This window comes from Heloderma suspectum, chromosome 10, assembly GCF_057233095.1.
Source record: "Heloderma suspectum isolate Gila_16-S chromosome 10, 16-S_ref, whole genome shotgun sequence".
Lineage (NCBI taxonomy): Eukaryota > Metazoa > Chordata > Lepidosauria > Squamata > Helodermatidae > Heloderma > Heloderma suspectum.
The window spans coordinates 18,702,195-18,717,280 of record NC_139467.1 but is presented as its reverse complement, the minus strand read 5'-3'; the positions used below and the strand labels follow the sequence as shown (position 1 = coordinate 18,717,280).

Sequence of the window (15,086 nt, the reverse complement as noted above, 5' to 3'; positions counted from 1 at the left end):
TCAGGCTCTGGTCTCCCCGACTCTGCTCTGGTCTTTCTGACTGTCTCTTTTTATCCCCTCCTCCCACAAAATTGAAAGTACTGCTTCAAACCTGAAGAAATGACTTACCCGGGGAAATGAAACTGAAACTTAACCAGGGAAATGAAACTCCTTGTCTCAGGGATAACACCCCCCCCCCCAAACCCAGGCTTCTAAGCCTGACCTTTTTTCCCTTTGCCTCTGTAAGCCTCAAATCTTCAGAGGCACCCAATGGCTGTGGGTGCAAGTAAGCTGAGACAAGCAGGACGGCAGTCTTCTCATGACCTTTTTGCCTTTAAATCCCTTTCAGCTTCTAGGCCTGCTGCCCTCCATCAGGAGAGTGTCTTGACAAGCCTTGAGGGTCCCTGCTACACTGGCCCCCTTGGTCCTCAGACCTCACCTTCTCCTCTGTACCCCTGTGCCCCAGAAGAACAGTTGTCCCCCTCCCAGCCGGTGCTTGGAGGTCAGCAGGAACAGCAAGGGAAAGGTGAGAACAGCGGAAGCTGTCTTATCGCGCATCCGACCACTGGCCCATCTGACTCGGCATTGTTGGTTTCAGGGATGTGGCAGAAGGCAGACTGAGATTTACTGGAGAAATTCTGGGAGATTTGCAGTAGATCAGCCAAGAGTTTTTGACTCTCAGCGCCCAAGAACTGCAACAGTGAAAAACATTTTTCTCTTCAATCGCAGAAAAATACTTTGGGGGGGTGTGTGTGTGGAATCAAGAGTGGATTTGTGTGTCAAAGGATTTCTTTGGTTCTAGTAAAAACAAACAGGCAATGAAGTAGATCCCACAACCCTGAAGCCCCCCTAGTCAGTTTAGCTGGTAGCAGCCTTTAAAGGATTTCAGGGAGGGGTCTTTCCCAGCCCAACCTGGACATGAGATTGAACCTGGGACATTTGGCTTGCCAAGCAGGTGCTCTACCGCCAAGCCACAGTCTTTCTTCACAAGAGGTAAAGAGAGGAGAAAGGCCTTGCCAGCTGCCATACATAATTTACTGCTGCGGGATGTGGTGATGGCCATGAACTTAGGCCTGAGCGACAGAATGAAGGTAGTCGGGTCTTGAGGTAGACTACAGGCCATGCTGACTGGGGATGATGGGAGTTGCAGTCCAACACATTTGGAGGGCGGAAGGCTGAGCTGGAGCGGGGAGGGCAACTTCTGGGGGTCAGGGGGCCAACTGCCCCCCGGAACACACAGGAGGCTGCACCCCCCAGGGGCCCGGCCAAGCACATTTTGGTGGCACAGTAGCAGCAAACAGCGATTTTTGTTTCACTCAAGATGTGTGGGAGGCTTCCAGAAGTGCAATTCTGCTTCAAAGCAAGGCAGCTCTCCAGGATTTTCAGGCAGGATTCCTTCCTAGCCCTACCTGGAAATGCCAGGTTTTCAGGCAGGATTTCTTCCTAGCCCTCCTGGAAATGCCAGGTTTTCCTAGCCCTACTTGGAGATGCAGGGTTTTCAGGCAGGATTCCTTCCTAGCCCTACCTGGAGATGCCCAGAATAGAATCTAGGGCCTTCTGTATGCAGTGCAGGTGTTCTGCCGTGGAGTATGGTACTTCCCCAAATTCAGCTGCTGCCAAATCGGCAATGGGGCGGGGGGGGAGAATGGATACAGGGCATCGAAGCCCCACTCTCTGCTCAGCCTCCCCCAAGGTTCTAAGACTTCTATCTGGCATTGCCTACCTGCTTTTAAGCTTACTCTCATGCACCATTATCCCTCCAGGACAAGCTTTTTGGAAGGCCACGGCACCCCATAATTGGAGAGACACACCTGGCCCAGACGCTTTCAGCCAACCCTGTGTCTCAGACTGCGATTCGTGTCAATGTGAGCCACCAGTTAGGATCCGGAGAAAAAGGGAGTTAAGGGGCTGGAGTGACACCAGTATTACCAACATGTCCCATAGGGATCACACAGGTAACACTGATCAAGGACCTTGGGGTGGATGGGACAGACATGGGAGACATTTAAAGTGCCAGTGTCAGCTTTCAAAGCCCTAAACCAGCTTCCTCAACCTAGTGCCCTCTAGATGTTTTGGACTTCAACTCCCATCAGCCCCAGCCAACATGGCCAATGGTCAGGAATTCTGGGAGTTGTAGTCCAAACCATTGGGAGGGTTCCTGGTTGGGGAAGTCTGCCCCAAACAGCCCAGGGCCAGGTAACCTTACAGATAGCCTACTCTCAATACAAACTTGCCCAACAATTAAGATCAAGTTTGGAATCCCTTTTTTCCATCCTGTCGACACTGGAGATCAGATGGGTCCTTCTCGGTGGTGGTTTCAAAGTTGTCAAATGGCCTATCCTTGAAAGTCTGCCAACCTCCTCTTTTGGCTTTCAGGTATCTTTTATAGACCACCTGTTGCGTTCATTTTGTGCGGGCGATCTTTCAAACCTTTACAAGCAGATTTAAAGGTTTTGAAGCTGCTATCTGTGTGATTTTTGCAATCGTTTTTCCTGCAATTTTGTTGTTTTTATTTAATCTTGTACATACCACTTCAAATGATCCCCCCCCCCCCAAAGCAGCATATGGATAATAAAAAGCAGATTGTCAGGGGTGGAAGGGAAGACCACGCTTCCCTTCCCCTTCATCTCTGATGTTGTTGATGACAAGTTTCTTAACAGTGAAATAAACACTTTTCATGCGCTTCAGAAAAACTCTCGTTTCCCCCTGCACTCTTGGCATTCAGACAGCTCCCTGGCCCCAGCTCCATTTAAGCCCTGCTTAACTGCCACCCCTCCTCCCTGGCTCTTTTTCTGGGCAGGTTCTGGTCCCATCCAGCTGTGGCGCTTCCTGCTGGAGCTGCTCCAGGATGGCTCATGCCAGGCTTTCATCTGTTGGACAGGGAACGACTGGGAGTTCAAACTCTGTGATCCCCATGAGGTGAGGCCCCACTTTCCTTCACCTGGCTTGTGCACCAAAGGGGTTGTCGTTGATCACGATTCACAGGAATGAATCGGCTTTCATGCCACACAAAAGAAAACTTTGATTTGGACATACCCATGAAAATGGCAGGGTTGGATTTTTTTTTGTTTTTGAATTAAGTCAAGTTTCTAGTCTTTATGGACCAGGGGTGAAGAACCCTTTTCAGCCTAAGGGCTGCATCCCATTTCGTACAAACTCTTGGCAGCCGCACTGCAGCGATGGGTGGGCCAATCACAAAAAGGGTGGGGCCCAAAATACCAGCGTATTGCAGCTGAAAGCTCCTACTGCCAGTAGGCAAGCAGTAGGAGAGGCATTTCAAACTTTTTAGAATGGAGAAACAATGGCACAAAAGCCAGGAAACCACCAAACAGTTGGTGGTTGGAAGAAAAGCGGTGAGGCCAGGGGGAAGGGGCATGATCATCTGGGGGACTCCAGATGAACTGGATTTGGCCCTTGGTCCTGTATGCCTGGTACTTGTCATGCAAGTACAAGAGACAGGATTTGATATGCCTCTTCTGTCTAGTGCATGTTCAGCAGCAAACTGGGGTAAAATGAGTCCTTTAGATGACTGAACCCACGGACAGCTTTCAAAATACACATCTTCCCCCTGCCCCTCGCCTGATTAAAGGCAGCTGCCGGCATGATCACATCACTCCGGTGCTGAGGGAGTTGCACTGGCTACCAGTTGTTTCCAGGCCAAATTCAAGGTGTTGGTTTTGACCTTTAAAATCCTATACAGTTCCGGCCCAGCCTATGTCAAGGAGCCCCTCCAGCAACACCAGACAGGCTGCTCAACGAGATCAGCCTCGGATGGCCTTCTCTCTGTCCCGACAGCCAGGCTGGAGAGGACAAGGGAGAGGGCCTTCTCTGTGGTGGCTCCCACTCTGTGGAACTCCCTCCCTAGGGAACTCCGCCATGCCCCCTCTTTAATGAGCTTCCGCCACACTTTGAAAACGTGATTGTTCAGGCAGGCATTTCGGGTGGGTTAGGGTATATTTAGCAATATGATGTTTTAATGTGTAATTTTACTGTTTTAAACTGTTTGTACTATTGTACATCACCCAGAGTGGCTGGGTGACCGGCCAGATGGGCAATTAAGAAATTTAATAAAATAAATAAATAAACTCCCACTAGGTGGCAAGGCGCTGGGGCAAGCGGAAGAACAAGCCCCGCATGACCTATGAAAAACTGAGCCGTGGGCTGCGCTATTACTATCACAAGAACATCATTCACAAGACCAGCGGGCAGCGGTATGTGTACCGCTTTGTCTGCGACCTCCATGGCCTGCTGGGCGAATTGGCCGAGACATTGCCAAGCTAGAGCCCATCAGCATCGTAAGAAGGGCCTCTCCAAGAGCAGGAACAGCTCCTCCGTGGACTTCTATTACAGCTCCTTTCAGCTTAGCTTAAGAGCAAAGCAGGCAACAAGACTGGTATAATGTCAGTGCCCCCTTCCCCTGCCAGGGCTGCTGATGCTCACTGCAAGTTTCCCAGAAACTGTGCAAACTGATGGGGTGTTTGCAGATGCATGCCAACGGGAGCAGGTTTTGCCGTTTGGCAGAGGCGGCCAAGGGGTGGGTGGGTTGTGTCTCTTTTTATCCATGGAGCAGGAAATAAGGTAGTAAAGACCGAGGTTGCACAACTTGGCAGGATTTGGTCAGAAACAGAATGCCTGGATAGTTAAGTACACTTTTCTTTCGGCAAGTATAATTCGTTAGGGTTTAGACACAAACAATGCATTGTCCCATTGGCTTAATATTTTACCAATTAAACTATTTTACCACTTGGAGAGCATTCCCCACCCCTACCATTGCCTCCATTTCCCTCACCCCCCACCCCAATTTACACTTAGCTCTCTTGTGTTGATTTCCAGATTGTAAGCAATTTGGGAAAGGGATTTGCCCTCTCATTCTATGGAACTCTTCCCCAAGTGAGGGATGGTTGGCGTCTTCCTTTTTGCTTTTAAGCAGGCCTTAAAGACGGTTTTTATTTCAAGTTGCCTTTAGTTAAACATAATGAGCAAGATTTTAAACTGTCACTGCTCTCTGTTTTAAACTGTAATATTGTTTTAATGGTCTGGATTAAGAATTGTTTTATGACATGTTAGTTTTAAAAAATAATGGTTTAATAATGTTTATGATACTGACTGTAAGTTGCCTGAATCCCTAAATAAATTGTAAAGCATCATGTACATGGCTGTGTTATGCAACAAAACTATGATGAACCCAACAAAGCAGAATATTTAAAGGAGGGTTGTGCAGCTTGGGACTATATATGCAGTATATAAGTGGCATTTTTGAAAGGAAGCACCAGGATGGTAGTTCATTACACAGCATGCACTACAATCTTAAGCACGACTATGGCTACTGTTCCATCGCTTACACCCAGCTGAGCATGCGTAAGATTGCGGTGTTGGTCTAACAGGCCAGTTTCTCAGGCTGCAGTCCTATACCCTCTAATTTGGGATCTTGAAGCCCCACTGAACTCAATGGGACCTACTCCTGAGTAGACATGTTAAGGATTGCACTGTCACTTATTTCGGACTCCAAGATACTAGGTTGTTAAAGTTAGAGGGTTAAAACTATTTCTCCAGTTTTTGGCAACATTCATATGTTGTTAAAAAAAAGGAGAGTAAACAAATACTTGTAGCACTTAGCCCTAAAGATATTTAGTAGAGCAAGAGAGAGATCCAGTGAAATAGCTTTGGCATGTTACATAGTCTTTTTCCTGGCTGTGTTAAACTTACACTGCAGTGTATTTAAGAGTCCCCATTTCACAGTAAGATGGTAGGCCTTCCATTTTCTGAATGCCCACCTTCAACCAGTCTTTTTTTCTTTAATTAAAAAAAAATATGTTAACTAACCTATTCATCTTACCCTATCTAATCTACATCCCTTCTATTCTTCAGTGACTATTTATTCTATTAAGATGTCAAGACCGTCATTTCTGTGGGTGATAATGAACGAATAACGAAAGGGCACATAATCCTTTTGCCCCAGCAGGCTCCGTTGGGCACACAAATGCACAACCAATGGAATCCCTTACTCATCTCCGATTTCTCATCAGAGATAGGAGATAAGGAAGGGATAGGCAATGCCGCTGGGGTGGCAGATGCGGGGGGTTTGGTGGGCCACCAGAAATGGCTTGGTGGGCCACATGAAACCCACGGGCCACACCTTTCGCACCCCCACAATAAGGGATCCACGTGTACGCAAGTGGGAAACCACAGCTGCAATCGCTTTTGATAATAAAACCAGGGCAGCGTGTATTTTGCCGTCACTCCTTGCAGAAGTTAGAAATTGGTAGTGGGCACATCCCAGGGGATGAAAAGGATGCAAGATAGAGCAAATAAGTTGAAGGTGATGCATTTATATTTATTACAAAGAATCAGAAAAGAAAATACGAAGGCATGTTCTACTTGCTTGTCAATCATACCTACAACGCTACTTCCTACTTCCCCCAAAGGGCAGGGGCAGGCGCATGGGAAGAAAAGCATCCCTCACCTTAATACAGTTGCAATTCCACCCCTCAGCAACCTGGCAGAACTAACTGGATAACTAAGCCACGTGCCACGCCCCTTCAGCAATGAGCACAAGTGGCCTTAGAAATCTACTCCAGCCAGGCTGAATGGGTTTGCCTTGAACCCACCACGGTTCCTGTTGACTCAGGCCCAACTGTGCTGCTTCTGTTGCTGCTGCTGCAGGGTCTTGGCCGCTAGGGTCCAGCGCTCCAGCCACTGTTGCAACGTGAAGCCATGGCGGCGCTCGCCGGGGAGCACAAACTGTCCTGGTTGTTCCCACCTGGGAAGGGAGAACAGGGATGAGTTGCAGGCAGGCTCAGCCTCTGTGCAAACTGCTTTTTAGGCATGTTAAGAGCCCCCTCATATGAAGCCACCTCCCAGGGAAGAGACAAAGGCCTCCTCACATGACATCAGTGGTTTTCAAATTCCACAAGGAGCTCACTTTCGAAGCTCGACTGCATGCCAGAAAAATCCTTACTTGTTGCACAGGATTCTGGGATGCTTTCAAACGTCCAATCCCTGCCCAGTGCAGAAGATTCTGGGATATCTTCAAGGGTCCAACTGTGGTTCATGGGAAGCATCAGCTAGAACTATTGGGCTTCACCATTTAGGTCAGGAGCTCAGCAGACAGGTGAGGCCAAAATACTTCACTACCAGCTGCATACTGAAAATGGGAGTTGCATGTGCAGAAAAGAGCATGCCAAATCAGCTGGGAGATGCTCTCTCACGCAACCTGGATGGCAGTGGTAACATGCGGTAAAGGTGCACAGGTTCACCCATAAGAGAGCTTGCACAGAAGCATCTTTTTGCAGTGGAGGCTTGTGGCTCTGATTTTGGTGGGGGTGTGCATCCATTCTGGGTTTCAGTCGGAACCAGCCAGAACTCTAAAGGAGCTGTCCAAGGTGCTGAGCCTATTTTGGAGATAGGGTTCAGTGCCTTGAATAGGTCCTTCAAAGTTCAGGCTGGTTTTGACTGAAACTAAGAATTGATTCACAACCCCATCAAAATCAGAGCTACCAGCCTCCACTGTCTTTATGGTAAAAGACCTCTCTAGCTTGGGATATTCAAAATACCTTGCCCCCCGCAAAAAACACAACCCTTTGCTGCACATGCTTAGACCAATCCTATCACCAATGGCATTATTTTTACAGAGGTAACATATACGGTACTGTGGACATCCCCTTCAAAGGGAAGCATGACTACTTGGCTAACTATCTACATGAAGACACAGGAAAAGTACGAGAATGCGAGGGGACGTATATTTATAGCAATACCAAATGTGTTGATGCACATGCTACTTTTGCTTTGTTATTGATCCCCCTCCACACAAAAGTTGGATTTGGAAACAGTGCTGATCTGAAAGAACATTCATCATGGTAGTTGGAAGCAAAATACCTTTGGACTAAAGTGCTGTTGTGCCACTTATCCATCATCAGTTGTTCTCAAGTTCTCTACCTGCAAGGATCCCTGACCACAGAGATGCCCATTACAGAACCCCTCTGTTTTGGAAGATATTGCAGCACATATTCTATTAATTGTTGTGAACCGCCCAGACAGCTTTGTCTATTCGGCAGTACAAGAATGTAATAAATAAGGGCACAATCCTATGCATGTTTAGACAGAAAAAAGTCCTACAATTCCCAGCAAGCATGGCTGGCTGGGGAATGCTGGGAATTGTAGGACTTTTTCCTGTCTAAACATGTATAGTATTGCTCTGTAAAGTAACAGGGGTGTTGAGCATCAGGCCTATGGGCTAAATCTGGCCCGCCTGGAATTCCTCAGATGGCCACACCCCCTTCCCCCACCTGTGTGTTTTTTCCCCAGGTTTTTGCCCTATTCTAATAAGTTGAAATGCCTCTCCTAAGGCTTAGTTACTGGCAGTGAAAGCCTTCAGCTGAAACGGGTTGGTGTTTTTTTGCATTTTAGCCCTGCCCCTTTCACCTTTGGCCTCACCCACCACTGGACTGCAGGCCCCGAGAGCGTCTCTGAAATTGAATGCAGCCCTCAGTTCTGCATCCCTGTTCTAGAAAGCCCAATTAGTTCAGGCAGAGCTCTGGCCGGGCCTGTTTGGTTCTACTGCTCCACACAAAATAAGCGTGCACTCTGGACTATTATTATCCAGTTATTAGTTATTAGGAGCAAGAACTACAGTCAGCATTGCTTGCCTAAGATTGGCCTCAGAAGTTCAAAGTGATCCTGTTAGACCCCTTATTTATTCCATTCATCTCTCGACTTTCCTCCAAAGGAGCTCAAGGAGACATATGTGGTTCTTCCCCTCCCCGTTCAGCCACTATTTTACCTTCACAACCACCCTGCGAATTATGTTAGGTCAAGTGATAGCAACTGGCTCCAGATCATCCAGTGAGTTTCATAGCTGAGCGGGCATTTGAACCCGGGTCTCCCACTCCTTTCCTCCAAACATGCCAATGTGCTGGCTGGGAATGATGGGAGTTGTAGTCCAACACACCTGGAGGGCATCAGGCGGGGCAAGGCTGCTCCAACCACTACACCATACTGGCTGTTGTTCTTGATGCCCCCCTGCCCCACTCACCAAGCATCTAGAACAGCCTGCACCTCCTGCCAACGCTCTATGCGACACCTGCATTGCTCTGTCACCCGCTGGATCCGGGGCAGCAGCTCGCGAGCCTGCTCCTGATCGTGGACCTGCACCTCTCGCACTAGGGCTGGCAACAGAGAACAAAGTCATCCATTCATTTCAAACCACGCTTTTCAAGGGAAACCCTTCACAAAGTGGCTTACAACATCATAGGAAAAAAATCTAATTTAGAATACAAACCACAAATCAAATATATAACACATAAAACATGCTCAACTAAAACAGGAGCACAAGCTGATCCCAATCTAGACCATCAAAGGTAAGACACCAGTTAGTACCAGACTAGCACCTGCAATTAACATCAGAGTGAAATAAAATGGCTTTAAGGCCCATTTAAAAACAGCCAAAGTTGAGTGTACATCCTGTGAGGAGTTCCAGAAAGATGGGGCCACCACGGAGAAGGCCCCCATCTCTTGTGCCCGCCAATCTAATGGACCGTTGGAAGGGATCTGTATGGGAGGGGTGGAGAACTTGAGCCCCTGCACATGCTGTTGGATTGCAACTCCCATCAACCCTAGACAGCCCAGCCAATGGTGAATGATGGAGTTGCAGTCCGACAACATCTGGAGGGCCACACGTTCCCCATCCCTGTGGTATGGGGAGGATCACATGACGGCTAGGGTGCTGTGCTTGGAGGTGTGCACCCTGGCTTTTGTCTCCTACCTTCGGTTTCAGATTTTATGGCCGGCCTTGGGGCACCCCCACTCCCTCCATCTCTGCTTACAGAATGGGGAAAAAATGATCCAGACTTCTGAAATCATTTTTGCGCATGTACATGTGGCTGCCTGTTTCCACCAATAAGCAAAAGGTATGAAGAAGGAAGTACATTCTTCAGGATCGGCTGGTTCTGTCAAGCACGGGAGAAGGATGCCAAGTGAGGGCTTGAAAGATGCCCGAAACCCAACTCACCTTGCACATTGGGTTCAGAGGCATTCTCCAGCTGGCACTGTAGGCTCCCCAAAGCCCTCTGTTTGGAACCCAGGCAGGCACGGAGGCAAAGGAGCACCTTCTTCAGCTCTGCCATGTGGGGGAGCAGCTGCTCGGGGGCCTGCAGAAAGGCAGGGGGGAGTGCAGCTTAGACCCACATTGACTGTTGCAGAATCCATCCAGGATTATAGGAACCTGGGAAGCCGCCTTAGACCAGGTCAGTCCAGTTGTCCATTTACCCCACTTCAGCCTGTCCTCAACCTGGGGCCCTCCAAATGTTTTGGACGACCACTCCCAACACATAAGAGCCCTGCTGGATCAGACCAAGGGCCATCTAGTCCAGCATTCTCGTCACACAGTGGCCAACCAGCTGCCCACAGGAAACCCCCAAGCAGGGCATGACAGCAACAGCACCCCCCCAACCCATGTTTCCCAGCAACTGGTGTACATAGGCTTACCGCCTCTGGTACTGGAGGTAGCACACAGCCATCATGACTAGTAGCCGTTGGTAGCCTTCTCCTCCAGGAATTTGTCTAACCCCCTTTTAATCCATCCAAATTGGTGGCCATCACTATGTCTTGTGGTAGCAAATTCCATAGTTTAATTGTGTGCTGTGTGAAGAAGGCCTTCCTTTGATCTGTCCTGAATCTCCCACCAATAAGCTTTATGGGATGATTCCACTGGGTTCTAGTATTATGAGAGACAGAAAAACGTCTCCCTATCCACAGTCTCCACACCACGTGCACCCATGACCATTTGCCATGCTGGCCGAGGCTGAAGGAATCTGAAGTCCAAAACCCTGGAGGGCACCAGGTTGGGGAAGGCTGAACTACTCCAACTGGCAGCAGCCTCTGGTGGCCAAGGGTCCTTCCCATCACCAGCTACCTGATCCTTTCTAGCTGGAAGTGTCAGGGACTGGACCAGTGTGATGTGCTCTGCCACTGAGTTATTATGGTCGACTATTGGGGTGGACGAGGGAAACCCACAACCTCTCCAAAATGATCCAACCCAAATTGCTTCGTCTTGTCCAGGAGTGGCCAGACTTCAGGCTTGCAGGATATACTTTGGGTTTGGTTAGGTTTTTGCTAGAACCCCAAGAGCTATCAACCAGAGCTTGGTGCAAAAAAAAAAAAAAAAAGGAAGAAGAAAGAAGAGAAAGACACTTAGAATTAAAGATATTCAGCTTCATGGGATGAATCATGAAGGGAATCATTTTATTTCTACTATCACCAAAGAACCGAGAATCAGAAACCTTTGCCAATCTACATAAATCCTGGCCAATAGGAGAGGCTGCAGGTCACGAGTAAACACGTGCTTTGCATGCAGAAGGCCCCAGGTTCAATCCTGGGCATCTCCAGGTAGGGCGAGGAAAGGCTTGTGCCTGAAACCCCGGAGAGCCGCTGCCAGTCAGTGTCGACATCACTGGGCTAGATGGACCAAGGGTCTGACCCAGTGTAAGACAGCTTCCTATGTTCCTAGTGACTTCCCATGCAGACAGGCTGTGCCGCTGGTAGTTAAGGGCCTAGCCCAGTATTATCGCCAGTCGGTGTCAATAATACTGGGCTAGATGGACCAAGGGTCTGACCCAGTGTAAGGCAGCTTCTCATGTTCTTGCGTACTGAAATCCACCCAGAGATCTTCCAGTAGGTCTGGATCTACCTTCTACCCCCCCCCCCCCCGGTCTAGTTATCCTGGATACCTCCCGAAGCCCACAGCAAGGGGGCACAAACCTTGTAAAGGGGGAAGGCCGCTCCGCTGCAGACATTCAGGAAGGCCCGGTACTCGGCTGGTGCCGTGCGGCTCAGGCGGTGGATAGAAAGCTCGTGGGCAGGGATGCACTGAGACCTGGAAGGCGGGGGCAGAAATAAAGGCTCTCAGTGCGCCAACCCTGGGTCTTAAGCTGACTGAGGAAGATTCATTCCGCTGCTGCTGCTGCCAGTTTGGTGTGATCGTGGAATATACCCAACGTGCACCACTGTCAAGGGATATATGTACTCCACACTTAAATGTCAAGTTCCGAAACCTGTATAAATCATGCAAATCCATCTATTCTGCAGAACCTGCAATTTCTGCTACATTGCCCGGGTTATTCTAGTTTTGCTCATTATGGGAGGTGCCAGGACACAGATGCCCACCGCCCTCCCCGGCAACACTCTGTATTGCAGTCGCTTCTCTGGCTTCTAAGATTTCAAGAGACATTAAGCCAGACGCTTTCAGTCCTAACTTCTTTTTCTTAAAAGATGACATTCTCAGGGATCTGAATAATCGTCTTCTACAAAACATGCTTTCCCACCGCCAGCTGCCAGCTTAAAGCAACACTTCCCCGTCAGGAAACACCTGGGAAGGACTCACCCAGGGAGCTTACGGCGCAGCAGGCAAGGTAGGGCGACGGCCCCAAACTGCCGGACCGTGTGGTCCACCTGGTCATGCAGCTGCTGCGTCTCCAACTCCAGCCGCTGTGCCTGAGGCAGCAATTTCTTCTCTATGAAGTCCTGGATCTGAAAGAGACAGACAGACAGACACTCTATAAGTCAACGTGGTCACAAGTGCACCAAGTAAGAACAGAACCTATTTCCGGCGCAGGAAATGGCACCCCGCTATCCTCAGTTAATTTCTTATTAAGTAAAAAGGTTTCTAGTCCTCAGTGTTGCAGACTAGCCCTCCTTGGATGAGGAAAAGCCCTGGCAGAAACATAGGAAGCGGCCTTATATTGAGTCAAACCACTGATCCATCTTGTCAGTATTGACAATACTGGTCTGGCAGCAGCTCTCCAGGGATTCAGGCAGGAGTGTGTTTTTTTTCCCAATGAGACAACTCAACAGCCCTCTCAAACGCCACTGATGCGCCTTAGCCTGACCCCACCCCCACCCCCACCCCCACACCACTCATCTTCCCTGTTTCCAAGGATCAGATTTTGCTCACCATTCAATAAATAAGTGAAGCAAAGCGAAGGTCTCACCTCAGCCTGGTCCTTGCGAAGCTGGGACTTAATAAACGAAGTGCCCTTGATGAGTGCCCGGATGTGTTCCTGTTTCTCCTTCTGCAGGAGGGAGGCAGTAATAGAATCAGAAAATTGGAAGGTATCCTGGGAGGTCATCTAGTCCAACCCCACCCGCCCTTCAATACAGGAATTTTGCAAGTACAGCATCCCTGACAGATGGATGCCCAGCCCCTGCATGAGCACCTCCAGTGAAGGAGAGCCCCACTACTTCCAAAGGCAGACTGTTACACTGTCAAACAGCTCTCGTCATGAGGAAGTCTCCCTTAATGTTCAGTTGAAATCCGCTTCCTTGCAATTTCCCCCCACTGGTTCCAGACCCACCCTCCACAGCAACGGACAACAAATCTGCTTCATCTTCTGTGCGACAGCCCTTCAGAGATCAGAAGACCGCTAGCACATTCCAACCCAACTGCCTGGAATTCTGCTCCCCAGAAGTTATATTTTACATTGCCATTTATTCCATTCTGTATATGGCTGAGTTAATTGTATTGTGTTATTTTTATGAACTGCCTTGAAGTACGCGCAGAAAGTTGGGGTATATAAATACTTCAAACAAAGAAATACAATTGTGGTAGCGCACTTTCAAGCTACGCAACGATGGCAGCTAGGTAATGGAAGCAGCAACTTCCTCAGAACCACCCAGCAAAGGTGGGCAACTTTGGAAGGTCCAGGGGCCATTTTCTCCCCACCCCCCATCCCTGGCAAGTACAGAGCCCTAAAAGGGTCAAATTCAGCATGCGACCAAGCTAGATTTGACCTTTAGAGCACCCTGTAGTGTTCCAGGTGCCTTTTTTGCCAATTATTTTTAAAGTAAACTTTTTTTGGGGGGGGTGGCAGGACTGGTGTGCCACATATTGCTCACCCCTGCGTTAAAACTAAGCAAGAATTTGAACTGTCGCCTCATGACCAAACACAACAGTGGACTGCAGTTTGATCCCACCCCCATAGCTCACTGGGCCCAAGCCAAAACCCTGCACCCCTTGCTCGTCCCCCAAACCAATCGTCCCTTCCAAGCACTCACTACCAGGTGGCGGAAGTCCATGATGCACTGGCGTTTTGCCTGCAAGCCCTGCAATTCTGCATGTCGGGTCCTCACCACCTCCTCCAGCTTGCGGCAGCCCTGCAGCAACCCATCCCGGTATCCCCGTAATCTCATGGCCCGGAGTTGCAGCTCAAACACAGCTCTAGATTTGGGGGTGGGAGGAACAAAGTCAGCAGGGCAAGCAAGTGTGGGGAGGCGCAACCCATTAACAAAACCTGTGTTGTTTATCTTTTGGGTGGCAGGTTTTATTGGTATTATCCGTTATAGTATTTTTTAATTTTTTTGTAATAAAAACAACAACAGGTAAACACATCAGACACCAATGATTTCAATATACTTCATTCCATTATTGGCCCTATATTGAATGCTTCAACAGGGGGGAACATGTTGACTAGTTTGTGTTGTGTAATGCGTTCCAAGCTATTTCAGCCTGAAGTCTCTCCAAAGTTGACCATGGGAAGCTGGCAGGTATAGGGAAGCTATATTCATATTGCTGATTCAATAAACGCCTGGAAAGTCTCATAAAATGGTCTGAGGTTGCTTCACCACTTTGGAACTTGAGTTGTTCTGTGACTTTTTCCTTAAGAGTGAGGCCCCATATCTTTTGCTTCCATCTGTTTTTTTAACAGTATTTTTATTGAACACTTCTTTATTGCTAGGCTATCATAGTTTACATCTTTTTGTATTGTTTTTGTCTTGTACAGTGGCTCGAGAGGGTTCCTGCCTTGAAGACAGTCTAAAAATAATTTCAAATAAATTCCAAATCAGAAGTGCTCAGAGCACCCTGTGCGCTTTCATGGGAGGGTTGGCTTTGTCGGGGGCTGCTGTCTGCACCCCGGTGTATTCGGTGCCAGAGGCAACTGCCTCCTTCACCTCTTAGGCAGTGGCAGCTCTGTGAATACCAGAAATGAACTGAACTCACAGCCCTTTCACCAAAAAGGTTCACCCCTAGTCACTGTACAATTTCAGCAGCATCATTTAGGTGAAGAAAGCCATTTAGTTGCTCCTGCTGCTATTGAACAATTGGGAGGTGATCTACT

The 15,086-nt window shown here is 48.6% G+C and overlaps 2 protein-coding genes across 7 annotated transcripts in view; one reads left to right on the top strand and one right to left on the bottom strand.

The window, feature by feature from the left end:
- The window catches only part of ETV2 (ETS variant transcription factor 2), a 33,171-nt gene extending 28,042 nt beyond the window's left edge, over positions 1–5,129 (top strand). The window contains exons 7-10 of one of the 3 annotated variants that reach the window (XM_084815388.1): positions 329–505; positions 1,743–1,934; positions 2,780–2,898; positions 4,075–5,129. In XM_084815388.1, the coding sequence (XP_084671514.1) occupies positions 329–505; positions 1,743–1,934; positions 2,780–2,898; positions 4,075–4,260 (674 nt within the window). In that variant the 3' untranslated portion in view covers positions 4,261–5,129. The remainder of the gene's footprint in view (positions 1–328; positions 506–1,742; positions 1,935–2,779; positions 2,899–4,074) is intronic. The other 2 variants (XM_084815390.1, XM_084815391.1) reach the window with 2 other exon arrangements.
- Positions 4,993–15,086, bottom strand: part of HAUS5 (HAUS augmin like complex subunit 5) — a 28,969-nt gene continuing 18,875 nt past the window's right edge. For 2 of the 4 annotated variants that reach the window (XM_084815382.1, XM_084815379.1), the window contains 7 exons: positions 14,026–14,188; positions 12,963–13,043; positions 12,356–12,501; positions 11,734–11,848; positions 9,986–10,124; positions 9,011–9,143; positions 4,993–6,739 (listed from right to left, as the gene is read on the bottom strand). In XM_084815382.1, the coding sequence (XP_084671508.1) occupies positions 6,604–6,739; positions 9,011–9,143; positions 9,986–10,124; positions 11,734–11,848; positions 12,356–12,501; positions 12,963–13,043; positions 14,026–14,188 (913 nt within the window). In that variant the 3' untranslated portion in view covers positions 4,993–6,603. The remainder of the gene's footprint in view (positions 6,740–9,010; positions 9,144–9,985; positions 10,125–11,733; positions 11,849–12,355; positions 12,502–12,962; positions 13,044–14,025; positions 14,189–15,086) is intronic. The other 2 variants (XM_084815383.1, XM_084815381.1) reach the window with 1 other exon arrangement.